This window comes from Podarcis raffonei, chromosome 1, assembly GCF_027172205.1.
Source record: "Podarcis raffonei isolate rPodRaf1 chromosome 1, rPodRaf1.pri, whole genome shotgun sequence".
Taxonomy (NCBI): domain Eukaryota; kingdom Metazoa; phylum Chordata; class Lepidosauria; order Squamata; family Lacertidae; genus Podarcis; species Podarcis raffonei.
In genome coordinates, this window is record NC_070602.1 from 39,556,520 (window position 1) to 39,584,147 (window position 27,628).

General features: G+C 38.3%; 1 protein-coding gene and 1 long non-coding RNA gene across 12 annotated transcripts in view; one reads left to right on the forward strand and one right to left on the reverse strand.

Moving 5' to 3' along the window:
• Window positions 1-27,628, forward strand: part of CDIN1 (CDAN1 interacting nuclease 1) — a 115,311-nt gene that overhangs the window by 59,257 nt on the left and 28,426 nt on the right. For 8 of the 11 annotated variants that reach the window (XR_008329485.1, XR_008329486.1, XM_053381556.1 and 5 more), the window contains 5 exons: window positions 3,868-3,947; window positions 4,274-4,323; window positions 8,777-8,844; window positions 11,411-11,476; window positions 13,432-13,537. Coding sequence is in view for 9 of the 11 variants with exons in the window: in XM_053381556.1 (XP_053237531.1) it covers window positions 3,868-3,947; window positions 4,274-4,323; window positions 8,777-8,844; window positions 11,411-11,476; window positions 13,432-13,537 (370 nt within the window). In the remaining 2 variants the exon portion in view is untranslated. Of the gene's footprint in view, window positions 1-3,867; window positions 3,948-4,273; window positions 4,324-8,776; window positions 8,845-11,410; window positions 11,477-13,431; window positions 13,538-16,945; window positions 16,999-27,628 lie in introns of all 11 variants that reach the window. The other 3 variants (XM_053381568.1, XM_053381577.1, XM_053381587.1) reach the window with 3 other exon arrangements.
• On the reverse strand, window positions 20,706-27,185 carry LOC128410421 (uncharacterized). Its single transcript, XR_008329504.1, has 3 exons — window positions 27,126-27,185; window positions 22,421-22,486; window positions 20,706-21,052 (listed from the first exon to the last, which is right to left on the reverse strand). It is a non-coding gene; the product is annotated as an uncharacterized LOC128410421 (long non-coding RNA).

Below are 27,628 nucleotides of genomic sequence, written 5' to 3' on the forward strand. Positions count from 1 at the left end.
TCAGGCTGATAATGAAGTTCATTTGGAAGGGTTTTTTTTGCACAGGTGATCTGATTGCTTCCAGATAGCCATCTTGTCATCTGTTATTTAATGCTTGTAAACTACACCATGTCGGAGGTGCATATTAGACATATAGTGGCTGCATTTTAAAAGCCTTTTAAAATGCCTCTGAAAACTTGATATGTGTACCCAAATTTTCCTGAACTGTGTGACTCTTCGACAGGGATCGCACAGGAAATGACAGTGCACTATTTAATAATAATAATAAGAAGAAGAAGAAGAAGAAGAAGAAGAAGAAGAGAATATTTACACTTTGGGCATATATTATAGCCACCATGAAAACACAACCCCATGCCAAATTCTACTCATCTCCACTGAAATGCTAAGCAAAGCTTTTGCTATGGATAACTGCTATCATCTAGTAATTCTTCACGTCCTTGATTGTGGCTGCCATGATTGTGGCATGGGGAGTCTCAATGCAATGATGTTTGTCCATGCGGTAATGATGTTATGACAAATGGAAGGGAAGATCTCTCTGCAGGGATGCAATTTGGGGCAGCATTCCATATGCTCTGACTCTCTCATTAAAAGCGGTGAAAAGCTTGGCCCACTCTACCCGAGAGAATCCCATCCCATACATGTAACCTGTGTCCCATAACAATCTTCCAGTTCAGCTAAGAGAATCCACTTCATGGTATTTTTTGCCCAATATGCTATGAGAGCAAGAAGTGCCATTCTCCTACAACTGGTCAATTCACAATATAACAGTTCTCATCCATACTTTGATCATTTGAGGCACAGGTGGGTTTAGTGGCAAATAGTGCCTCATCAACCGTTTCCCCGAAGCCTGCGTAGAGTTCGGCATATTGGGTCAGGATGCGGTCAGCATTGGTGACCATATGCTTGAGGTGGTAGATGATTTTGTCTACCTTGGCTCCACCATAACCAGCAGCTTCTCCATCGACCCTGAGCTGGACAAGTGTATTGGCAAGGCAGCTACGACAATGGCTCACCTCTCCAAAACACTGACCTCTTCACACAGGAATTTGTGAGAGGTTCAGTGAATTGGTATTGTATTGGGCCGCTGCCGCTGGATTTGCTTGTTTTGCAGTATTTTGTAGAGTATCTGTTGAGCAGATGCTTCTGTTATATAAACCACACTGGGATTTTTGTATGGAGAATGGTATATAAATTAAAGAAAATAAAGAAATTCCTTCCCATGGTGATTAAGCTAAACCAGAGTTCTAATAGTCCTGTCCATCCCCCCAAATTGTCTGCCTTTTGGTGGTCAGAATTGTGCTGGTAAGGGGGCAGGGAGGAAAATATTTCTTTTTTACTGATTTGCTTTGGCTATTTTTACATGAACATGTGGATTAAATGTAAAATATAGAATCCTAGGAAAAAATTATGGAAATACTAATCCTAGAACAGATTAGCCTGTCTGGCTTCAGTTTAATTATTGTTTAGCATCCTAATTAAGTTAATGGCAATAAACATATTTTAAGCATTTGCAGTATTTATTTGGAAATAGAAACATGTAATGTAGTTTATGCTCAGCGTAAGAAAATGGATTGATGTTTAATGGATGGCTTCAGTTTATTAAATATAGCTGCTGTGGTTTTCCATAAGTAGTAGTTTTATTTATTTGTTTGTTTGTTTGTTTTGTATACCACCTTTCATCCAAAGATCACAGGACAGGTCACAACATAAAATGATAACACAAAATACATAATAAAACAAAAGAAAACCGATAACTCCCATCCACAAATACATCTACAGTGGACCCTCTAGTTATGTACCACTCTGGATAAGTAACTTCCGGGTTACCAACGCGGCAAACCTGGAAGTGTATATTTCTGGGTTTTGCGGTGCGCGCATTCGCAGAAGCGCTCAATCGTGCCGTGCCTACGGACTTTTCAGGTTGTGATGGACCCCCTAGAACAAATTTACCATAATTTGTATCCGGAGGATCCACTGTAAATGCCCATGGAAATGTTAATCAGCCAAAGGCCTGGTTATAGAGAAACCTTTTCAACTGGCAACCAAAGGTATGTAATGAGGGTGCCAGGCAAGCCTCCCTAGGGAGAGCATTCCACAAACAGGAAGCCACCACAGAAAAGGCCCACTCTCATGTTGCCACTTTTTGGACCTCTCACAGAGGAGACACATGGAGAAGGGTGTCCAGGTCAGTTCATAATTTCAAGAAAATAATTGAAACTCTCCCTGACCACAACTAAGTACTTGCAAAAATTTTAATAAGTTCCACCTTTTAAAATACTGTACCAAAATTATTACATTTTGTTTTTAAAGCTATATGCTAGTTTATATGGTACTATATAGGTGTTCATTTTATTTATTTGGTCAATTGATATCCTGCCCTTCATCAGATTAATGGGGAGGGGCGGCGTTCAACCTTCTGTATTCACTGTAAGGCCTGACATTTTAAGGTAACATTTATTTAATAAATGCTGTAATCAGTCTCCCTTGTGCCTTGGCAAAACAGTGGCATGAACAGAGAAACAACTTTCTGTATTTTAATTCTGTATTACTTTTTGTTTGTTATGCCCTTTTTAAAGGCAGGGGTGCATTTTCCAATAAAAAGCCTTCTCCAAAGATAAGTGAAAGTACACTGTGGGATTTGAAAAGCAAATTCTGGTGTCTGTGCTGAAATTTTGGTTTAGGTACATGTCATATTCTAGGAAGGTGAATATGAGGAATAGGTACTGATCTCACCACATGTCTGCATATGATCAGTATGTGGACATATGATAGATGGAGGGATGGAACAGCTACTGCAGCTTCTCCCTATTGATACAGATGGACTCCACAGGATTATAGTTTTATACTTTAGTATTTGAGTATTGGAGCTGAGGCTCCAATACTTTGGCCACCTCGTGAGAAGAGAAGACTCCCTGAAAAAGACCCTGATGTTGGGAAAGATTGAGGGCACAAGGAGAAGGGGACGCCAGGGGACGAGATGGTTGGACAGTGTTCTTGAAGCTACCAACATGAGTTTGACCAAACTGCGGGAGGCAGTGGAAGACAGAAGTGCCTGGCGTGCTCTGGTCCATGGGGTCACGAAGAGTCGGACCTTCCTTGCCTCCATATGCAACTTTGCTGGGAGACCTCAAATACCTCAAATATTTAAAAGACCCTCTCGGGTGTTATGTTTAGTAAGTTGTGGAATTTCCTTTCCACAGAGGTGTACCTGGCACCACTGATGCAGAAGCTGAGGTTTCAGGGAAGAAGGGGCATAGAAGATACACAGTTTTACTCAGAGCAGACCCATGGAAGTTAACCCATTGAAATTAACATTTCAATGAGTCTACTCTGGGTTAAACTTAATTTAACACCATTCATTTTATATGTAGAAAGTCAAGTACAGCATTGTAATGGTTGGTATCCATCTATCTCGGGAGACACCTCATTGCACTAGTGCTAGTGTTGATCTTTAAATCCTATGACAACTTGTTTTTTGTGGTGGTGGTTCATTTGTTACCATTTTCAATTTTAAGCCATTTTGAAATTTAAAGCAGAATATAATTATTTAAAATGCTTGTTTGTTTCCATCATCATCACCATTTTACTGTAATGTAATACCATTTTCCATGTTTAAAAGAATGTTATAATTACTCACCTAGTTTCTGAATCATGGCGGTCAAGTGCACAATTGTGCACTGCTTACATTTTATTGAATTAGGTGAATTATGCATACAAAACTGTGCAGGATTACATCAATTTTGAAAATGGAATGCATTCAGATGTTATTAGTGTTTTCTTAGCATGTTTCACTCCCCACCACCACCCGACAGCTGGTTAGTGACATGTTTCCAGCAACACTTACAGTATCATCTTCTTCCTCCACAGCTTCCAAAACTCTTATAAACAATATGCTGCGGGACCCTTCTCAGATTCCAGATAGAATTCTAGCAAACCAGATCTATCAGGTATTCATCTCTTGGTGGCTGTGCCATTATCTGCCTAGCAATGTAAAGGATTTTAAACCTCATTTAATTACTGTCATCATAATCTATCACTGAGGTGAGGCAATGCATAAATGGCAATGCAATATTTGTGAAGAGAGCATTTCGCTTTTTAATGGGTTGTTTTTATAGAGAATAAAAAGCATGCAATTTTTGTTTTCCGTGACTAACTCTGAAAAGCTTTTGATAGCCCTTATGAAGAAAAGTAATTACTGTTTTTTAGGATTCTGTTTAACTGTAATAGTTCTGCAGTTGCCCATCACTGTACTACTTTTCTTATTTGTCTGCAGTGTACTGTGAATGACTATTGTTATGGACCGCTGGTGGACTGCATCAAACAGTATCCTTTCTCGTAAAAGTTTAGGTGCACAATTGATGAGCTTAGACTCTGTGGAGGAGACGTGTCTGGCTTTAACCTGACATAAAGTTCTGCTTCACAAAACACATATCATACTCCTCTCTTTTACATTCAATCAACTACAAGAGGGTCATTGCAGACCCTGTCTCTTACACTGTTTAACTAACATCAGATATGCCATATGAAAGTTGTCAGTTCAGTAGATATACATTTCCTGTGCTTAGATGGAATCCTGTTGCTGTTGGTCACATGAAATATGTAATCTTGTATCAAATTATTAGCTGTCATAACTTACATAGTACTATAAAAATTGTTACCTGCTTTGCATTTTCCATTGGACAAAGGGTATTTGAAAAAGTGACAATATCTGACTTACCAGTAGCATGTTCGTGCATCTGTCCAAAGTGGACAGATACAGTTCAAGATAGCTGATGAACAGAAAGCTTCCTAAAGCCTTATAATGGGATCTCAGTGCTTCAGACTAGGACTCTGCATAGTACTTGAAAGATGATGGTGAACTGAGTTCTTCAATGTAGAGGAGACCTGTAATTCCATTCAAGTCTATAAGCTGAAAAATTTCTTACTGTTTGGAGCAAGGATAGGAAACTTGCGGCTCTGCAAATATTGTTGGACTCAGTCAGCCCCAGTCAGCATGGGCAGTGGTCAGGGATGATGGGAATTGTAGTCCAACAGCAACTGGAGGTCCATAGGTTCCCCCCAGTCTAGGGGCTGTCCCTTTTTATATCACTTGTCCCCTGGATATTATCAGGAAATATTGAGTTTTAGGATGGTAAAAAAATTGTATGCCAGCCCCAGGTGAGATCTCCGCCCAAGTTTTATTTGTATAATAATTTTTAAATTGGTACTACCTTTCCAAAAAGCTAAAAAAAAATCCAAATTGAAAATATAAACAGGTGATTTTCAAAGCATGGTAAAATCAAAGTGAAGCAGCAGCAGCAGCAAATTCTATCTGGATTCTTATATCAGGTGTACTCGTGATGGCTCTCCCCACAAAATGGCCTGGTTCACATATCATGATCAGCCAGTGGGTTGCGGTTAGTGTGGAGAGAGCTTAACCACAAGCCCCAGTTTGGACGACGAGCTAAGCCAAAGTTTGGCTTAGTTCAGCATAGCAAAAAGGACCAGAGAAGTGCAAAGCAGCTATGAGCTTCTATCCAGGAACCTGCACATCCACACAGTCCTGCTAAGCCATAGTGTAACGTGCAGGTCAGTTCTCTAGGGCATCCAGAATATCTCCTCATTTGGGCAACTGGGCAGTATGCTGCTTCCTAATAGAAGGGGTGCCTAATGAAGGCTCTGTGGGGACCATGCTGAGCCTTTTTCAGCTGCTACTCTTTGAAGGTTCCATGGTAGCCATAGGGAGACTTGCCCCCGCCTCCCTGATGCTTACTACATAACATCCAGGGCTAGGAAGCACCAGGGCTTTGGTCTCTGCCAGTGCAACATCTCCACAACTGTGTGTGCAAATCAGTCCCACATAGCACTTAGTGGGGTGAAGTAGGTACAGTGGTACCTCAGGTTAAGTACTTAATTCGTTCCGGAGGTCCATACTTAACCTGAAACTGTTCTTAACCTGAAGCACCACTTGCATAAAACAAAAATAAAATACCTCAGAGAACTCTTTGAGAGCGGCAAAGTGCCTTCCATAGTGCCTTCCATAGTGCCTTTGAGAGAGATTAATGAGGAACAGCACAGCTGCCTATATGCCTGAAACCTCCCATCTACTGTTCTACATGGCTTGGTTATATGTAGGAACATTTAATTCAGTGTTGCAAAATATGCACCTGGGCCTGCTCACAAGTCACAAATTAAATAATAGAATTCAGATCCCTATTCAATCATAAAGGTCACTTAGTGGGCTCACACCCAATCCTGTTTTGAACAATTCCCCCGCCTCACACAGCACTCCATCCCCAGATGTTTCAAAAGGTCCTCACAAGCCTCTGGAGAGGTTTTTCAGGGGTAGATGCTGGAGTAGATTATCAGGAAACTTTGTTTCCATTAACTTATTTTGGGAACCCCAGAGGAGGCAGTGAGATTCCTTCTGTGCTACATAAATTGCTTTATCAGCATGGTACATTAGTGCAGGATTGTGCAGCCATTCTGAGCTACATCTTGTTCTAGCCCTGACCATTGCATAGGGTGAAAAAACAATGCTCTTGAGAAAACTCTAATACAGCAGCAGTTTATAGGATTAGTTAAATGATATTTGCTATATGGTATTTTATGCACATTGTAGATCGTGATAATTTCTGATCAGTTTTCACAGAACACCATGGTAATAGGTTTTTTAAAAAAAAAATGTCAGCCATGGGACAGGTTGCATTATCCCAGACTGTGTAGGAAGGCATTATTTGTGAATATATGTTTTTGAATTTCTCTGCAACGCTGACCTCATTTACCTGAAACTAAGTCCAGTTGAATGGAACAGTACCGGTACTTCCTTCTGAACAGACATGGTTAGGGTTGCAACCCTACACCTAGGGAAGTGGGGTTAGGCTTGCAGCCTTAGTTGTTAATTTTAAGGCATACAAAGTAGCTTTAAATCAATTTAAAGTTAAGGTTTTAAAAGCATAATGTCTTCTAAGGATTGCATATTGATTTTAAATACAACTATCTAATTATATATGCATGGACTAAAGAATGAAGTCAACCTCTTTGTAAATGCCAGGAGGCTATTTTTCAGTAATAGTTTGGCTGCTTACGGGAAACTAGACTGCTGGATTGCATGAGTAGAAAATGGCTTGTGAGGTTATTTACAAGTTTTGCCCCATGATCAGTGCCATACATTAATAACAGGTATTACTGTAGGCCAAGTCTAAGTGTTTCTGCTTATGGTACATTATAAATTTTGTTCTTAGAATTTATCTTACATTTTTTGTGATCATTCATTTTCTTTCTTTGGCTCTGTCATTATATTAGAGTTTAATGCAGTACATGATTTCCATTGCAATGTTATATTTGTGTGATGCTGTTTCTTCTTATTCTTTTTGTATTCCAGCTGTTATTCCTTCTAGAAATTAGAGATTAATAAGAATGGGAAATCCATTTATAGTTAAAATGTTTTAAAAACATCTGTGAAGTAAATTCATCAGCTGATAGTTTATTCATAATTATAAATTGCTTTTTCTCTCACGATATAACAAAGGTTGGTAGCAGTGCAGAGATATATTCTATGATAACTTCCATAATGAAACAGTTTTCAAATGAATGTATAGAAAGAAGAGGTCCATATTACTTGCTGAATTTCTCAGTGGCTTTCAATACAATGAAGCACAGTGTCCTACTAGGCTGGCTCTTTGGTGTGGGAATGGAATGCATGGCATTATGGTGATTCCATTTCTACATAAAGATTGGGTAGAAAGGATGGCACTGGGAGATATCTATATGAGACTCCTGGGTGAGGTCATAAAGGGGTTTGGGAGTTGGGCAGCATCAGTATGCAGTATTTCTCATTGGCATCTGAGACTATGCAGGTTCTAACTGTTCTCTGACCACTGTCCATTTTGATGGGTTGGATGTGGGATAACGAAACTAAATTGTGAGGGGACTGAACTTCTGTGACTAGTGGTTTCTGTGTTCAGGAATTAGATGGACAACCTGTTTTCATACTCCTAATCAAGGAGCACGTTTGTAGTTGGGAGACACTCTTTGATTCGACTTACTCACTGAAAACTTAGGTGTCTGCAGTGGTACGGAGTGCCTTCTCTCAACTATGACTGGTTTATTAGCTACAACGGTTCCTAGACAGCGATAGCCTGATCACAGTAATTTATGGTCTGGTTACCTCCCATTCAGATTATATCATTTGGAGTACTATTGAAGATTGTTTCTCGGGCAAAATGTGTCTGCTTGGCTTTTGAATGGAGCCACTAGCAGGCTTCTAAGTGGTTTACAACTATAAAAATCAACACATAATTAAAATACGCATTAACAATTCTATTGGGTGCTAATACTCCCATAATTAAAATGTACAATAAAAGCAACCATTAAAAAGCATAACAAAACAGTTAAAACAAATAGCAGAAGCAAAGTAGAATCAGAAGTTCAGCTCAGGGAAATTATTAGACCCTGCTCTCATTTGAACCTAAACATTTATGTGTGATTTTAACTAATACAGACTTCTTATTTTGCCAAAGTTATTGGTACCTACCCTCAGAGCTCTGGATTAAGGTTAGGATATATTTTAAATAAATAATATATTGGCATTCTTTGTGTGGCCCACTAATGCTTCTTTCTCTTTCTACTTTGTGGATTAAAAATGGCTTGCGGGGGGGGGGGGGGAGAATTGGAATCATTCCACCAAAGCTAGTCAGTATTCACTGCTGCATAACTGTATTCAGCGTCATATAATTCTAAAACTGAATTTTATTTCAAACACTATGCCTTTCCTTCCTTGATGGAAAAAAATCAGTGCAGTTGGACATGAGCATGAAGTCTTATTGCAAGAAATGCTTTTGGAGAAAAAAATATCTTTTTTAGGTAAGATTTTATATTTTAATCTAGTACCTAAACATTCCACATCTCAGTAGCTTTTCCAAAAGAGGTCTCCACAGATATCCTGTATTAGGTAGTAAAGAGAGGCTAAGAAATGATTGATGAGGTACATGTTATCTTTTATTGATTTAGACTTGAGCAGGAACTCAGTTACCTAATACCCCATACTGCACGGGCACAAGCTAGCAATTAATATTTTATAGAATAAGTAGCTGGGAAAAATGCTTTAATATCAGCTGCTGTATTACTTTTGGTGTCATGAGATATTAGCCATAATCTAGGTCTTAGGAGACTCAGTAGGAAGCATAAGAAATATTAGCTGCATAATGCTTCATGTATTAAAAAGAAAACAACCACCACCATACAGGAGGAATTCACTGGTTTCCTTAGAAGCATGTTTATTCCTTCATATTTTTGAACAAGTATATTAAGCCTTCTTGCATTATCTCTAATCTGAACAATGCAAAATGTTAACCTTTGTAAGAATATTATTGCTGTTCATTGTAGAAGTATCAGTTTAATTTTTTGCAGTTAACTCTTGCTTAATGCAGTTCTTATTACAGTGGAACCCCAGGTACATACGCTTCAGGTTACATACGCTTCAGGTTACAGACTCCGCTAACCCAGAAATAGTACCTTGGGTTAAGAACTTTGCTTCAGGATGAGAACAGAAATCGTGTTCCGTTGGCGTGGCGGCAGCGGGAGGCCCCATTAGCTAAAGTGGTGCTTCAAGTTAAGAACAGTTTCAGGTTAAGAACAGACCTCTGGAACGAATTAAGTACTTAACCCGAGGTACCACTGTAGTTAAATAATCATTGGACTTCCCTAGAAAGCATGATCTCACTCTTTGGATTTTGTTGTGTTGATTGGTAAACACTCAATGCAAGAAATTTGTTGTTTTTCACCTAGAAAGGCTTAGCCAAAAGTGAGATCCCCACCTACTACAGTAGTAATGTCATTTTAAAAATAATAATTAAATAAATATTTTACATACTTTTTATATCTATTACGCTATTATTGATGGAGTTTACATCAATGCTCAATACATGTTATGATTTGAGCATACTAGTAGACCATAACAGAATACTATTTTCAAATACTAGAAAGCTGCTGTAGTGTGTCTTCCACTTTGAGAAACAATACTTGAAGAGTTTATTTCCTAATCATTCTTCAAAAATTGGCATTCATAAATATCAAAAGCACTTTTCAGAATCAGGTGAATTCTATTAGCCTGTGATAGAATACTAGATGTACCACTTCAAACCTCAAGTAAAATATACAAATTTGAGAAAATGCCAGAGTCTCAGGCTTGAATACCCCATTCTCCTCCTTCATTCATAAGGGTAAAAAGTTAAAGCTTCCATTTGCAGTTTGAAACAAGCAAAAGTTTCCTGTTGCATTTAAATACAGAAAAGTGTCATTTTATCCAATCACAACGAATCATACCAAACCAGGGTCTCATGATTTCTCATATTTTGATTAACTATTGTTGCTAGTCAGCCTTGAATCATGGTTTGCTGTTAACTTCCTGATTTGTTAGGGAGAAGGTGATCCCAGATTCAGACACAACACTTAAGCTATTCCCTTCCTGGTTTGTTTACCCAGAAAAGAAGAAAAGTGAGAATGATTAGGTTACACGTAGCATCATACAGCTTGTGCATGGTATTGTTTATTAAGCGAAGAACCTTGGCTTTCTGCTGTGTATGAACACAGCTGATGGGAAACTTCAGTGTAGTGCAGACTACAAAAAAGAAGCTTTTAATTTCCATCGCCTTGCATATAAGTAAAGGGGAGGGTGAAGCACTGGCAGACTTTGGGCTCTCAAATCTCAGCAGCACTCTGTGCGATGCTGAAATTCAGCATGTCCCTCCTGTTTCTCATGCTCCATCTACACTCCCCTGCAGCACGGCACCCACTACCAATTGCACTAACCTAAATCCACCTCTGGGTGAAACGTGTGAACCCGAGGCTTGCCTCAGCTCATCCTCAAAGTGAAAAGTCACAATTTCCCATTATGTTTGAACTTGGACTTCGTGTCTGTCTATGTGCCACTGGAATGTGATGGCTCAACGCTAGATAGTTCAACATGGAAGCAAATTAAGAGGCTAGAATAACTTCTGTGTCCTATAATAACTTTTAAGTGATTTGATTTTATTCTCATTTCCACCCAACGTATAAATTGAGCGGAAAGTACAGCATGTCTTCATTGTGATAACACTAGCTATTTCTTAAAGTTACTTTCAGAGAGATCCAATCAACTAAAATATTTTATTTTGAATATTTTTCAGTAACAAAGTACTGTATGACAGGTTGAATTAATGATGTTTATAATGAAGACATAAAAATGCAGAGATGACAAAGAAGCATTTTTATATTCATGTATCAGGTTTGCTAAGAAGGTTCATTTAATCTGACACAGCATTGCATGCGTAAGAAGGATATGTATGAGTGCATTAGTAATTCTTGTACCTCCGTTCAAAAGAAAATTAATTATTCTGCTATCTGGTTAAAAGAATAATACTATTGTTTATAATATTTATTCTCTTTATAGCTGAAGATCAGTTACGTGCAAAAGGTTATGACAAAACACCAGACTTCATATTAGAGGTGCCAGTCGGTGAGTCCATGAGGTTTTTAAGCTTTGGTGGGTGAATCTGTTTATACTGAAAAGCTAACGTTCTTAAAGGCATTATGGGAGACACAGGATAATCATAACACTCTGTTAGATATTCACAGTAATGAAACAATGCCTGTAATAATTACGGAGCGGGAGGTAGGGATAAAAAAACTTAGATCCCAGACTGACCTAAGACCCTGATCCATAAGTAAACCTGTTATAGAAACATGTCCTAGAAGCATCTGGATTTATTCAAATGTGTAAGCTGTTGACCTGAGACAAATATTTTAAAATCTGCTTTATCCTCAGTCATTGCAAAAGCTAAAATACTGTTCCTCCGTGAGACAAACTTTAACCATAATTTGTCTGACTTCTTGCCACTCCTAATGCCCCAGTTGCGAATGCACGTTAGCTGCCATGGTGCAAATGATAGATTGCGTCATGGGAGCTAAAGAGGCATCCTGCAAATGGTAATTAGGTCAAAGACATCCAGCTGTGCCCCACTTACTGAAAGTCCCAACACTGCTGCAATGTGTGTGTCTGTGTGTTGCTACACAGTGGTCCATTTGACCAGGCTGTGACAGATGAAAAATACACACAGAAAAATCTTGGCATATACAAGTTTAGCAGGTGTGCTAAGCACCTGCATTGGTCTTGCAACGGAATTAGAACTACATCATGGATTTGACATAGCACTTGACTTCTAGCCCTTGCTATGCCAGAATTGCACAAAAGAGCAATTTTAAAAATCATTTTAGAAAAATATACGTGCCACTCAGTGCAAGGAAACCTGAGGTCCATTGTGGGCTTGCATGCATGTATTTGTTTACCTGTGCCCATGCACCTTTTTAAAAATCTCATCTTGCTTTTGAAATACATTTTTTTTTTTAGTACAGTGGTACCTCGGGTAACATATGCTTCAGGTTACATACGCTTCAGGTTACACACTCCGCTAACCTAAAAATAGTGCTTCAGGTTAAGAACTTTGCTTCAGGATAAGAACAGAAATCGGGCTCCAGCGGTGCAATGGCAGCAGGAGGCCCCATTAGCTAAAGTGGTGCTTCAGGTTAAGAACAATTTCAGGTTAACTACGGACCTCCGGAACGAATTAAGTACTTAACCCGAGGTACCACTGTATACCAAAATAATGAAAAATCACTACCCCCTCCAACCTCACAATGTCTTATGATAGCAGTGTCTCACACCGAATGTAACTGACCTGTAGAAAGGACACTATGAATTGAAAAGAGAGGTGTTGTATGTACCCTTGTTAACCATGAAAATCCTTTAATAAAAACAACTATAAAAAGAGCGGTACCCCACCACACCAAAAAGTGTGCTGCTCCAAGCCAAGCAGGGATTCAGATTTGCGCACATGGAAAGCTGCCACTTCCATCAGAAAGTTTTTCCTAATGTTTAGTCAGGATCTCCTTGAATCCATTGGTTCAGCTCCAAACTTCTAGAGCAGCAGAAAAGAAGCTTGTTCCATCTTCCATGTAACAGCCCTTCAGATATTTGAAGATAGTTATCATAGCACATCTAGCACATCTGGAGGTGCGTAGGTTTCCCAATCTTGTGGTACAACGTGGTACAGCAATATTTTGCCCATGTTTCTGCCTTTCCCACGCAAGCTTCACAGTCTCTGTATTTCCCCTAACGCTTTATATCTATCATGCGAATAAGTGGGGGATTGTGGCGGGTCATGAATGGGCACAGTGTGAACAATGAGACATAATACCCAGTTATTCTGCCCATAAATAACTGAACCCTTAAAGATGCAAGCACACTGTGAAAAGATTGAGTGACTGTGTTTTTCAGTATGGTTTAAAACTGAGGAAGCCTTGCATAACAGTAAATTGTGTTAGATTATTCTTAAGATATATTCATTTACTGTGATTTAAGAATTTGTAAGGGTTTGGGTTCATTTTAAAATGTATTATCCCCCCCCCCTTTAGCTGTAGAAGGTCATATCATTCATTGGATTGAAAGCAAAGCCTCTTTTGGAGATGAGTGTAGCCACCAAGCCTATCTACAGGACCAGTTCTGGAGTTACTGGAACAGGTAGATTCTTTCTTTCTTTCTTTCTTTCTTTCTTTCTTTCTTTCTTTCTTGTTATTTAAACTGTAGGCCATATGTCCATTATTGCTATTTGTCTGGAAGAAAAGAAAGAATGTTGACATGAAATGGATGTCCCCTCAGCAAGCAGCCACTTCTCTAAGCAGCTCCTGCTTATGGGCCCCAGCATTTTTCATTGCATAAGCATAGTATGTTTGCTGTAGTATTAACAACTGAGATCCTGAGGCATCTTGGGACTGGGCAAGCACTGGTGGGGGTCCACAGTGTGGCAGCCTATAGCACACAACACTGGAAAGCTCTACCACCTCAGCTTGGGTAAAGAAGTGCAAGAACATGTCCCTTACCTATGATCTGAATTTGGCCTCTTAATATTACACACAGCCTTTTAATGTTTCAGGTAAAATCCATGGCGTCTTTGCCTTTGTGGAAAGCACTTCAGTTCTTGCAAGTCAGGTAACACAACTACTCACTTTTGTACCCTCCAAAATAGAATAGGATATATTGCAGAGAGCTGCAGTAGGTGGCAGGGATCCATGACTTGTAGTGGTCAAAGGCCTTTCCACTCGGGCAAAGTCACCATTGGATAAAGCCCATCCTCTGAAGGTGCCTTTGTTCATCTTCAGAAAGGTTGTTTTCTGCTGCTCCAGAGAAGCGGACACGGAGCAATGGATCCAAACTACAAGAAAGAAGATTCCACCTAAACATTAGGAAGAACTTCCTGGCAGTAAGAGCTGTTTGACAGTGGAATTTGCTGCCAAGGAGTGTGGTGGAGTCTCCTTCTTTGGAGGTCTTTAAGCAGAGGCTTGACAACCATATGTCAGGAGTGCTCTGATGGTGTTTCCTGCTTGGCAGGGGGTTGGACTCGATAGCCCTTGTGGTCTCTTCCAACTCTATGATTCTATGATTCAACAGCAGGCACTTATTATCAATGCTGTTTTTCTATTAAAAAAAAAAAAAGGTGCCAGAGCTCACCATGAACTTTCCCTTATTCTCTTAGAATAGCAATGGTGCCCACCTAAGAGGTGCCAATGAGCTGCAGTGATCTCCAGCAGAAAAAAGGCCTGCTTATTATTAAAATTAAAACTTTTAAACTTCCCTTGACAATTCATTTCTGCACACGTTCAAACACGTGCTCCCTCTCTCTTGCCAAGCCTGTGATCCCAAAGTAACTGCTACACTGAAACCTTTTGTGTCCTACTGTTTCTGCCTTTTTCTTCTTCCAGGCTCTCCCCAGTTATTTCACAGAGGTACACCCCACTGATAGAAGTATCTTAGCCTACCAAGCTGCCATGTTTGAACCTTTTGAGAGATACTTGTGCTGAATATATAAAGCTGATATATTTATTCTGAGTTAGACCAGTAGCCTGCCTAGCAGATCTCAGAGTCTCCAGCACTGACTCTTTTGTAGCCCTGCTGCCTGTGCTCATTTTATGTGGAGTTGTCATGGATGGAACGTAGGGCCATTTGATGCAATGCCCACTTGCTCTGCCCCTGTACTGTGGCCACTCCTGGGTGCATTTTTGCTCTGTAAGATAGCAGAAAATTGCTCTGTGTTTGGTAAAATATTAAAAGTACATGAAAATCTAATTTGGTTTAATTATATAGTTGAATTCCAACCTAAAGCTGTGCACTTGCATATTTTGCTGTAATATACTAATGAGTAAACTAGTACTATCAAGAGACAGATTAATTAATAATTAGTAACTTCACTGTCAATTATGACTTACAGTAAGTAAGGATGCAGTCAGTTTACTATTTCCATTGTTTGCAAATCTGGCTGTCGTGTCTCTAGACTATGTTTTAGTGAGTCCCAGGAGAAACCTTGACGCTGTTATTATCGGAAGTAACTTTGCTACGTTTGAAGAAGGCACTAACAAAATGTCTTCTTTGACACTGATATTAGAATAATGATAATTCTACATAATGAGAGTAGCATTTCTTCTACACTCTTTGAATATGAATAGCAAACCTTCCATCTACTGAAATCTTTCACTATTTAATTGTAATCTAAATGTCTTTAGTACTCTGCACATACTCCTATTGATTAAATAGGAAAGTTCCTATTTAGTCAATAGGAGTGTTCGAAATTTTCCTAGTGTGTTCATTGCTAATCAACACACCCAAAGTTCCTTTCTAGAAATGGCACACACCAAGTGATCCTAAATCCTCACTCAGAAGTTACACTGAGATTAAGGTGACCAGTACTCCATACTAAGTGTGCTTAGAATAGCACAGTCCTATACATACATAGGCACCAGGCAAAAACAACCCTCTTCTCCCAAGCCTTTGCCTAATTATACAATCTATGGATTGTTATTTGGTGTATATTTGGAGGCTTTTATATTGTAAACCGCCCTGTGATCTTCTGAAGAAGGGTGATGTAGACATATAATAATAAAATAATTCATGTCTGCGCATAATGTTCTGTGGGTCTACTCTCAAGTGAGTGGGTTTAGAATTGCAGCCTAAATTGCACCTGGTGAAGATAAAAAAGTATAATGTTCTAAAAACAACTTTGTCAAAGAGAGTAAAACTTAAATTCCATTTTAACTTGCGTCTGTTAAATACCATTTATCACACATGTGCAAAAAGATGTGAGGAAGACGAAGTTATTTAACGTACAGTACTGAGTATTTTGATAATAATGTTATCAGTTGATACGTTGAGGTAAAGTTAAATTGTTTGGAAATGTTTGGAAAAGGAAGACATCCTTTCCCTAGCACAATGTCAATATCTAGCAGTTTAGGGGCTTAAAAAGTTGTATTGGTGAAATGAAACACAGTGGCTCAACAAACGGACTTAGTGGAAACCTTGGGAGTTGCATTTGTCAAGCATCTAGGAAAACTGTTCATGCATACCCAGTATCCAAAGCTTCATTGGCAGCCAATACACAAAGAACTGAAAGGTCATTCTTCTTCCTGCAGTATGATGGTTTGTTGACATATTTTGACACACTGGTACAATACTGAAAGGTTTTGACCTTATTCCAACACTCAGGGACTTAGGATTCCTTAAGGCTTCTAGTGCTTATGGAATTTCACAAATTCCACATTCTCTCTCCCTCTCTTATCTCCCATGCCTGTCCTAGCATTAGTTAACTTGTGTCAGAAATGGGCTTGAATGAATTTAGAGTCATGAATTACTGTCATTTTTCATTCAGGCTATCATTGTCAGGTGGGGGAGGAATTATTATGAGTCTACGCAGAGCAATAAAAAGTAGTGAATTTTAATTTTCTCACAGGAACCTTGTTATCCTAAAGGCCTGCAAAGGAACTCTGTAAAACGTTTGTGGGCAGAAAGTTGTATATTTCTTTAAAGCTTATGTGTAAGCTGTGTATTTTTCTTTCAATCAATCCTATGCATACTTTCCTGGGACTGTCTCCTTTAATTCAGTAGGATTTCTGATTGTGCAGAGGATTCTGCTGTTAACGGATAATTTTTCCAAAGTAGTATAAAGCATCTTTAGTCTGAAGGAATAAATTTTTAGTGTTTGGATAATAGCCTAATCTTCAGAATTCTAAAGTTTGTGATATCAGTACAGTATGTTTATGATAGTGTTATTTTTCTTTGCAGTAAAAATTCAGCAGTGGTGGCAACACAACAAGAATAAAGTCACATAAAGTGCAATTAAGATTACATTAGCTAGTAAATTTCACTTTGGGAAAAATGTTTTCCATATTGAGCATTTTAGTAGTACACCAGATTTAGACAATCTTTTATAAATGTTTTTGAGGCTGTTCTATTTTTCTATGCTTTTTCTAAAAGTAAACAGAGTAGTATGGTCTTTCATTGTTTGAATTATATTTCTTTATATTTTTCCTCTAATCTTTCAAATATTGTTGCATCATTGGAGGCTATTCCATAATACAGACAGAGCACTTTCAGCTTCCATTTATATTACTGCAAGGCATCAGCTCCAATTTCCTTGGTATTTCTCATTCAGATTAGACAAGCATCTAGGCTTACGTACGATAAGAGCTGACAGCATAGATCCTGCTATGTTTGCCAAAGGCCTGGTCACAGACACTCCACTATGTCAAAGAATGTCAGCCCCCACAGACCTTACCTTTCAGAACGCCTTGTAATTTTTAATTGACATTTACATCTGACATTTTGAATGTACATGTTATTGTTGAGTCTTTATCTACATATGAATGGTAGAAACATTTTCTGAACAGAACCAAAACATTTTTTAAAATTATTATTTAAGAAGGTTGCTTTGCTTGCTCAAACTCAGGCCTAGCTACATTCCCTCTTCCATTGTGTAATTTTTACGAGTGCTTTGCTAATCAAATTACGAAGCTTTCACTGTGTGTGTAAAGAAAGAAGTTAAAAGTAATTGACAAAAATAGAATCATCTTACTTTAGGACATACTAGCCATACAGTCGTGCGGCAAGAATCTATTTTAAAACATTAGCTACATTATTTGGGATATTTTAAAATGTAGTACACAAAATGACATATTCATAACTATTCCAAATCCCATTTAAAGCATAATAATTTGAGGGGGGACTTTTAAATCCTTCTTTATTCTATGCCATGTAATATTTTTCTGCATGCATTTTCCAAATGGAAGTTTTAATTTAATTTTTTTTAAAAAAAATTAAATTAAATGAATAAGGGTAATTATCCTAAATCGGAATAAGGAAGTTCAGTTGCTCATAAATGTCAATAAGCAAAGAACTAACAGAAGTGGTTTGTCACAAACGATCCTGCTTTTCTTCTAATTAGTTCATTTACATTTTACAAATTAACAGTAAATTTCAGATAGAAGATATTCCAGCAGCATACTATAGCATTACTGACCTGTATTTGTATCTGCCAAATTTAAGTTAATTAGAAATGTAGATGCTGTTTGTTTTATCTGTCACAAAGCTCATCTTTAAAAAAAGGCTAGACACACTCCCCCCTCCAACATTTATCATCTAAATAATAGTCTTCCCAAGATGGCAGCCTCATAATAAACTCTTTTCAGTGGAGTGATGGGTAATGAAGCTTGCTTGTGAAGGAAGCGAAAAATGTTGTCTAGCCAAATGCATGAATATGATGGCTGGAGAATCAGTGGACTTTCTCAGTCATCAATCTTTTTAGTAGCCTCTTACACATCTGAATATTTTGATAGATGATCTAATAATTGAGTTATCTATCTTTCTAACTATCAGAGTTGTATAAAAATTATTCTCACATTCTACTGAATATTAACTATATTAGACATCCAGTAAATTTTTCAAAAAAAGAAAAAGGAAGACCAGGTGTTGGAAGAATTTTATGATGCAAATTCCCTTAATAAATTAACTAATGGAAATCTGAAGAATTAAACCTTCTGAAATTGTATAAGCATACAGTAAAGACAGAATCTGAAACTGATCACATTAAAAACATTGGGATGTCTGCAAGACAAGTAAAGAGAAGTTCCTGATGTCACTAGTGGTAAATTTAAATAGTGTGTGAAATATAAAATAAATTATTTTTCAGAGTCTTTATTTGGACCAACAGTGGTCTCAGATTTATTCACATCTGATTTTTACTTGGAAATGGTAAACACAGGGCCCAATGGAACCTGACATAGAAGGTCTGTGGCTAGAATCTCCCCTTTTATTTCATTTCTTTGTGTCCCCATTTGTTACTTTGAAAATGAGGAAAGTAAAATAAGAGCAATGGAGTATCATAGATCTGCTGCCTCACACCTGGTAGAACCTATTGGTATTATCTTACAACATTCCTTATTGACATCATTGAAACCTAGGCTATGTAACATACCCTATTTGTGATTTGAAACACAGTGAGGTCATTTTTGTGCACTCTTTAAAGTAGCTCTTTTACATTGCTGTAAACACCAGAGAGTGCGTGGAGATGTCTTCACCCACTGCACTCTACCTGATTTATTTCGCCATGCTGAACTCCTATTCATTGAAGCTGTTTCCTGTGCATGTGCAGTGGCTGTCTCAAATATACACACCTCAGCTGCACTATCTTACGTTTTCAATTGGGATGGAAGCTCATTTGAGGGGGAAAGCATCAAACAGCAGTATTTCTCAATAAACTATAGGATACATATGGATTGTGGCTAACATATTTCAAACATCATCGGTGGGAGCACTGGTGTAACCAGAATAGACACTAATGTATAGTATGGACAGCCTCAGAATGTGCTCCTAACAGAATTACAAGGAAAAACAGGGACATGTAGGGACGCGGGTGGTGTTAAACCACTGTTGTGTAAACCACTGTGCCTCTTGGGCTTGCCGATCAGAAGGTTGGCGGTTCGAATCTCCCCGATGGGGTGAGCTCCCGTTGCTCAGTGCCAGCTCCTGTCAACCTAGCAGTTTGAAAGCATGCCCAAAAGTGCAGGTAGATAAATAGGTACCGCTCTGGTGGGAAGGTAAACAGAGTTTCCGTGCGCTGCTCTGGTTTTGGTGTTCTGTTGTGCCAGAAACGGCTTAGTCATGCTAGCCACTTGACCCAGAAAAACTGTGTGGACAAACGCCAGCTCCCTTGGCCTGTATAGTGAGATGAGCGCCGCAATCCCAGAGTTGCCTGCGACTGGGCTTAACTGTCAGGGGTCCTTTACATTTACAGGGACATGTATCGGAGTAAATGTGCATAAGATAGGCTGTATAAAGATGTTGGGGTGCGGAGACTACTGGCACTTTGTCTATACTAAATCTTTAATGTTTAAACTACAAGGTGTTACCTACCTGTGCCTGAAGAGTTATCTGCTTAGTGAGTAAAGAATATGTGTTTCTGGAAGATATATTTAATCCAGACTATGTCATGAATAGGGACGCGGGTGGCGCTGTGGGTAAAAGCCTCAGTGCCTAGGACTTGCCGATCGAAAGGTTGGCGGTTTGAATCCCCGCGGCGGGGTGCGCTCCCGTTGCTCGGTTCCAGCGCCTGCCAACCTAGCAGTTCGAAAGCACCCCCAGGTACAAGTAGATAAATAGGGACTGCTTACTGGCGGGAAGGTAAACGGCGTTTCCGTGTGCTGCGCTAGCTCACCAAATGCAGCTTTGTCACGCTGGCCACGTGACCCGGAAGTGTCTCCGGACAGCGCTGGCCCCCGGCCTCTTAAGTGAGATGGGCGCACAACCCTAGAGTCGGACACGACTGGCCCGTACGGGCAGGGGTACCTTTACCTTTACCTTTTATGTCATGAATAATGGAGAACTCGTTTCCAAATGGCCAATAAATGGTAAAAACAATCCTCTTGAAGTTAATTGAATTTACAGCTTTTTAATTATTTGGAAAGTTTTTGCCTTTATTTCAGTGATTTTCAAAGCAGCTTCTAACACATGGTCATAATGTAAAATAAAACACCTCTTCCCAGGCACAGTCGTCCAGAACTTCTGCCTGGTTGATGAGGCCAGAACATGCTTCCCTTCAGTTCTGTAACCCTCCTGGATTGTTGGAGCTCAGGGTTTTTTCTGGCAAGAAGGTGAAACGTGAACTTCCTCTAACTGTGCCTTTGTGAGAGGGAGGGGGTATTGCCTGTCAGCGACCTTGGACAAAAAAGAAAAGAGAATTCAACATTGGAGTCTTCGGGCAGTTGAGCAAGACTTAACATTTCTTGATATCATGGGGAAAAAAGAAAACATTTTCTGAGGAAACTCGTTTCTTCTGGCTCCAGTTGAAATCTAAAATGGTGTACAGGACCTGGTGTAAGATCTAAGTGTTGTTGAGCCCATTAGGAGCAATGAGCATAGTGCTATTATATTAGATACATGTAAATAGCCAATTACAAAGAAAATCCAACATGGTCACATTGGGTTACGAAAGAGGAAACTTCCCCCAAAATGAGAAGATTGGTAATAATGAAGCTGAAAGGCAAATTCAAGAATGTCAGGTTTTTCAAAAATGCTTGGGAGTTGTTTAAAAATGCAATATTAGAAATTAAACTGGTGTGTATGCTACAGATCAATAAAGATACCATGAGGGCCAAGAGCAGGCTTCCTCAACCTCGGCCCTCCAGATGTTTTGGTCTACAACTCCATGATCTCTAGCTAGCAGGACCAGTGGCCAGGGAAGATGGGAACTGTAGTCTCAAAACATCTGGAGGGCCGAGGTTGAGAAAGCCTGGCAGAGAGGGTGCTAGTGTGGTTAATGAGTCAAAGATGCCATTAGAGGCAAGGCAGCTTCCTTTTTAAAAAATGGAACTCTTGTCTGAATGAAAATAACTGAAAGCGACACAAACTTTGGCCAAAAAAAAAGTAGGGGCAAGCAGACAGCAAGGGATGCTAAGAAATAATTTAAGGAACACCTTGCTGTAAACATGAAGATCGACAAAGGTTCTTTAAATATATTAGTAGCAGGAGACAGTCTAGGGAGGCAGTTGGACTTTTGGATGACCAGGGAGGATAAGGACATTGAATGAATTATTTGCATCTGTCTTCACAACAGAGGATATAGGGCAGATCCCAGTGCCTGAACTAACTTTTGCAGGAGGGGAGTCTGAGGGATAAAGAGCGATAAAGTTCTAGGCCTAATATACAAAGTAAAAACTGGCAAATCACCTTTTCCAGCTAACATCTACTCAAGAGTTCTCAAAGAGTTCAATGGTGAAACTGCTGATCTTCTAACAAAAATATATAACCTAAGAACAGCCTCCATACCTGAGGCCAATATTATACCGATTTTTTAAAAAGGGAAAGATCCTGGAAATTACAGGCCAGTGAACTTAACATCTGTCCCAGGGAAACTTGTGGAAAGTATAGTTGAAGATGAAATAACGAAGCATATAGAAGAGCATGCCTTGCTGAAGCAAAGCAAGTATGGCTTCTGCTAGTCAAGTCCTGTCTCATGAATCTTTAGAATTTTTTGAGAGTGTCAACAAGCATATAGATAGCAGTGCTATTGCTGACATAATGTACCTGGACTTCCAGCGAAGTTCCTCACCAAAGGCTGTGAAGAGCTGCGAAAGGACCTCTCCAAACTGACTGAATTGCAAGTGCAGTTTAGTGTGAATAAGTACGTATAAAGTGTTGCATTTCACATATACACTCATGGGGGCTGAACTGGCAGTGCCTGACCAGGAACAAGAACTCGGCGTACAGTTGCTTCACCTCAAAATGCACATTTTCTTGATTTACCCATAATTACTTGGTAAGAAATTATGGGTAAATTAAAAAAATGTGCATTTTGAGGTAAGAAATTACCAAGTAATTACTAGTTCCAATGGCAGCAGTTATGGTTTATTTATCCATGAAAATTTCAGTATTTAAGTGTATATAAAGCAAGTTTGGGCCATATTAAGTTTTTCTTTAAGTCCTGTATTATAAAGCATATGTGTTCTTTCTGAATTGATTTTTGTTATCAAAGCATCATCTTTGATGCAAACGCCAATAAGTCGCATGCTTTTGTTGTAAATGATAAAAAATTCTTTTGTCTTAAATACTCATTGCTGTACCTGGATTTGCATCTTCAGTTGTAGCTGCGTGTGTGACATTATTAGTGAAATAAAGACATTGTTGTTGTGGGCAGTCTGAGATGACATTACAAGGCTGTGCTAGCCGTGATGCTGAAAAAAGTTGTCACCCACTATTTTTCTGAGGTTTGTCATTTATCAAAAAGAAGCAATCTGCTGCAGGAGGATTTCTGCGGACATTCCTATTTGTGTGGCCTGAGCCTGTCTCTTCAGGTTTCATTATTTAGGTCTGATGTGTAGTTAGTTCTTATCAAAACTAATACTATCTGAAGTACTAGGCTTCCAGTGGTCACACAACCAACATCAGGATTTCTTCAACATGACTCATATTACTAAAGACAGTATCTCCTTAAATTTGAGTATAGCTTCAGTGTCTGTATCAATTACATCTTCTAGCTGAATTTTAGTGAACATTTTGCTTTGAATTTCTGTAAGTGCATCAGATTTAAATTGATACACATTTGTAGTGTCTCCAGATTCAGGTATGACTGTATTTCGTTGAAACTTAACATTACAGTACCTGGAATGTATTTATCTATTTTCCTACATTTATACCCCAACTTTATTCCACCATGGAATACACATGGTTTCTAGGTCACATGGCTGAGGTCATGATCCAGACTTGACTAGACCAAAGCTTCAGCAAAATAGTGGCCTCATCTGACTTCAGACCATACCTTGGAACTACACTAAAGATAGGCCATACTGCATGCAGGCAGTTCTTGATTTTATATATTTTACTGAACGCTATATGGACTACTATGCAATTGTTTGTTTCTGGTGTTAGGATTCAAAAATTACTTTTTATATTTTCTTCCCAAAGTGCTTTGTTTAGCACAAAGTATTTCAGTTTTTTAGCATTATTATTAAGGCTGCTAATGCTACCGTGTTTACTTGAATCTAATGCTTACTTTTTTTGGCCAAATTATGTTGCGAAAATTAAGGTGCGCATTAGTTTCGATGGCACATTTACATTCACCAGCAAATACTTTTTTTGGTTTCAAGATTCTGATTTTGAGGTGCGCATTAGATTGGATGGCGCATTAGGCTCGGTACGTTGCCTGCTTCTTTAATTATTTTTAGAATACATACATTCTAAATGCATTCATATGGTAAGAATTTAATAGGATGCTTCAGAATAACTAGCAGCAACAGATAATTGTATTATTGTTTAAACCTTTTGGTTTAAAAACAATATGCTAGCTTTCAGTTTCATTTAGTGTGTCTTTTTAAAACAAAGTGTACACACTGATGGCTGAACTCCAGGTGTAACACGAAACTGAAACCCAGGCCACAAAATTTGAATGTGGACCACATACTTTTTAGCAGTCTGACAGTTTCACTCCAGATGTGTTCATAACCACAGAATAGAGCTGGATGTGTGGCAGCTCTAAGAAGATCCAAAAAAACACACATTTGTTTTGGATTCCACAGACATGGCTATGGATTAAAGTGTTCTTGTTTTTGTTTCTCTTGGTTGTGCTGTAAGAGTGTCCGTGAATTTTGGAGACTGAAGCTCTAACCCCACTTGAATAAAGACAATGATGGCAGTGAGTTTCTGTCCAGAGTTAATCAGCTGCAGAATTTGTAAACTGCACATATGTCAGAGTTGAAAATGTTAGCACTCTAGTAGAAGCTTGAAAAGGTTAGATCTGATAAAACCCATCAGCAGTTAAAGAAAGTGATTTATGGGACTGTAATGACACAAAATGCCTCATTTATCACTCCTTTATAGATAGGTTAAGGTTTCACTGTCATACCTTAAAAACTTGACCACTTAGAATTGTCAAAATAGGCCCTTAATTGCCCATCATGCATTTCAGTTTGAATTTCCCTCTCTTGATTTTTTGTTAATTTTATTTCATATTGCTTTTGAGCTTTCCACATGATTTTGTTTCATGTAACTAAGATTTAATACTATTTGAAAATTGTATTCTTAGCTATGCAGTCCTTACTGGTTAATCATGTGGACATGAATTATTGTGTCTCACTCCTGTATGTTTATATAAATATACTTGAAACAAAATAAGTTAAACTGCATACCTGTGTGTGTTTTACTAATTCTTTTAAGGTGCTTATGACTATATGACTTATTTTATTACTAATATAAATTTACAAAGTAATATTTCTGTAATTCTTCCATTGTTAACAGTGTCACCTGTTATTCAAACATTTTAGTGCTGTGTCTATTTAATAAACAAACCACAGTTTAACGAAAGAATCCATTAAAAAATATTTTTAAGTGAACAAATGTATATCCCCCTTACTTTTTCATAGTACATAGTACATAGTTCAAATTTATAGTGTCAGTTGCAAAGTTGCAAACGACCTTCAATTTAAAAAGAACTCAGAAGTATTTGTCAAGTCTACTCAGTCTTGGTCCGTGGTCCTTGGCCCTTTGTTACTGTAAAGGGAGCTAAAAAACAGTATTTGTAAGTCACAAAAATGTGATTAGGGCTGCTATTTTTATAACAAAGCGAATTTTAGAGAAATAAGTTTTTCTCTGTGTCAGATTTTGGAATGATCAGGTTATATTGCCATCTAATCTCAAATCCTTAAAAGAAAGTCTTACTGCTGTGATATGTAGCTGGAATACGTTTTATACGCACCTAGATTTAATTGTTTAACACGAATTTAATTATTTAATGAATCAATAGAAATATTTCCATAACCAGTCTGTGGGAAAGAGCCCCACTAACAAAGTAACACTTCTTCATTTCCAGAATTGATGAAACCTAAATTATCAAACTTTAAGATTTATTCTCCATCTCAATTTTCCATAAGAATACTTTACTTCCATTAGAATACTTTGCTTGCTTGCTTGCTTGCTTGCTTGCTTGCTTGCTTGCTTGCTTGATTACTTGATTACTTGATTACTTATTTACTTACTTACTTACTAAATGCATGAGTGTTGACTTTGGTGTTTGGTATAAATAATGTGCCATTCATGTAAGAAAGCTAACATCATTGAGGCAGTGACTTACTGCCATGCATCATGCAGATAGTAAGACAGTCAAAGAAAAATCTTTTCAGTCCATGTATTACGTAAGTTCATTATGTGATTTCAACTGGGATTTTTAAAATAAAGTGGTAGATAAATTTTATGTTGTATGCGCTTGTTAAATTCAAAATTGTCTCATTTCATGAATGTTAACATGTAATCTGAATTGCCAAAGAAGTAGTGTGTGAAAATGGCTTAATTACAGGGGAAGAAGAGGAGAAAGCACAAGCCTCTGGGCATATTATATTTTAATTGTTTTCTCTGAAAAGGTAAATAAACTCAAGGAAGGCTAAAATATGAGATACTCTGTGAAGCCTCAGTGAGGATAAATGCCTCAATGAGGATAAATAGTTAGTTACTTTGAAGGAGGAAGAAACAACCCACTCATCTCTTGGGGCTCAACCAGACTTCAATTTGTGCCACAATTTGGGTACAGGCCCATACTTTCCAGGCAGGGGTACGAACAGAGGGTTTTTCTACTGCTACTTTCCCTGAAGAAACTCGCTGTTTATCGCTGAATCAGAGGAAATTCATGGAAAACCCAACTGATAATTGTTCTGATTCAGCAGTAAAGTGCAGGTTTTCCCAGCGGGGCAAAAAACCCACACACAGACCTGTGCCTACAAATCACGGCACAAATGGACATCCAGGTGAGCCCTTACTCTTAATAAACTATGAAACATTTTAACATTTTGTTTTAAATACTACCCTCACTATAATTTTGTACTTTGTATGAGAATTAAAATGCTAGATATGCTGTCTGAGGTGAGGAAGAAAGATTTTTTGAATGCGGTTGACAAGATGTTCAGTTAGCTAGAAGAACTTTAAACTGGGGAAAATTTTGTTTATCTATAGGGATTAATGTGGATATTGGAACAGAATAGATAGATTATATAATTGTACTAGCCACTATTATATAGATAATGGACATTTTATATTTATAATTTCACCCATTGTCACCATTATTAGCTTCAGTTCAGTAATGTCACTGCTGGTATTTTAAATGAAAAAATGCATTTATTTGCCCTTTTGAACTTAGTTTTTTAAAAAATAGCATAATTAACAGTGTTTCTGGGAACTTAATTGAGCTAAACTGCTTTTGGCACACTAGGAAAGGGGTAATCTGACTGGGTGATGAGTAGTTGCTTACAAATAACCTTGACTTGCTTTGTCTTTTAGAGCTTGGCTTTTAGAGCCTCGGCCTTGTCTTGTTCTGGGTTGCGTTGTTCTGTTCTGTTCTGTTCTGTTTTTTTTAAGCTTGGTTTGCTCTCACCCCAGAGGAAGCCCATCAATTACATTGACCGGCTGGTTTGTCATAACAAAGTACCAAATGAATGTGTGTGCAAGTTATCTTTCTTTTTGTGGAGCTTGTTTCACAGATAAATCGGCTTCACAGAACTGCATTTTCAACACACACTTTCAGTATTTTTTGAAAACTCATTTTCCGTAAATATTACAGTTTTCCCCTTTAGATACAATTCAGAAGTTCACCCAACAATATCAAACAGAATAGCATTACCTCTAAACACTTAGATATTTTAAATCAGAATGAAACGCATTGTTACCAAAGTCTCATCTACCCGACTTACATACCTTTCATTTGAAATACTCTCCAATTCCTTGCAAGAAGATGAAGCGAAGAAACCCTAACAA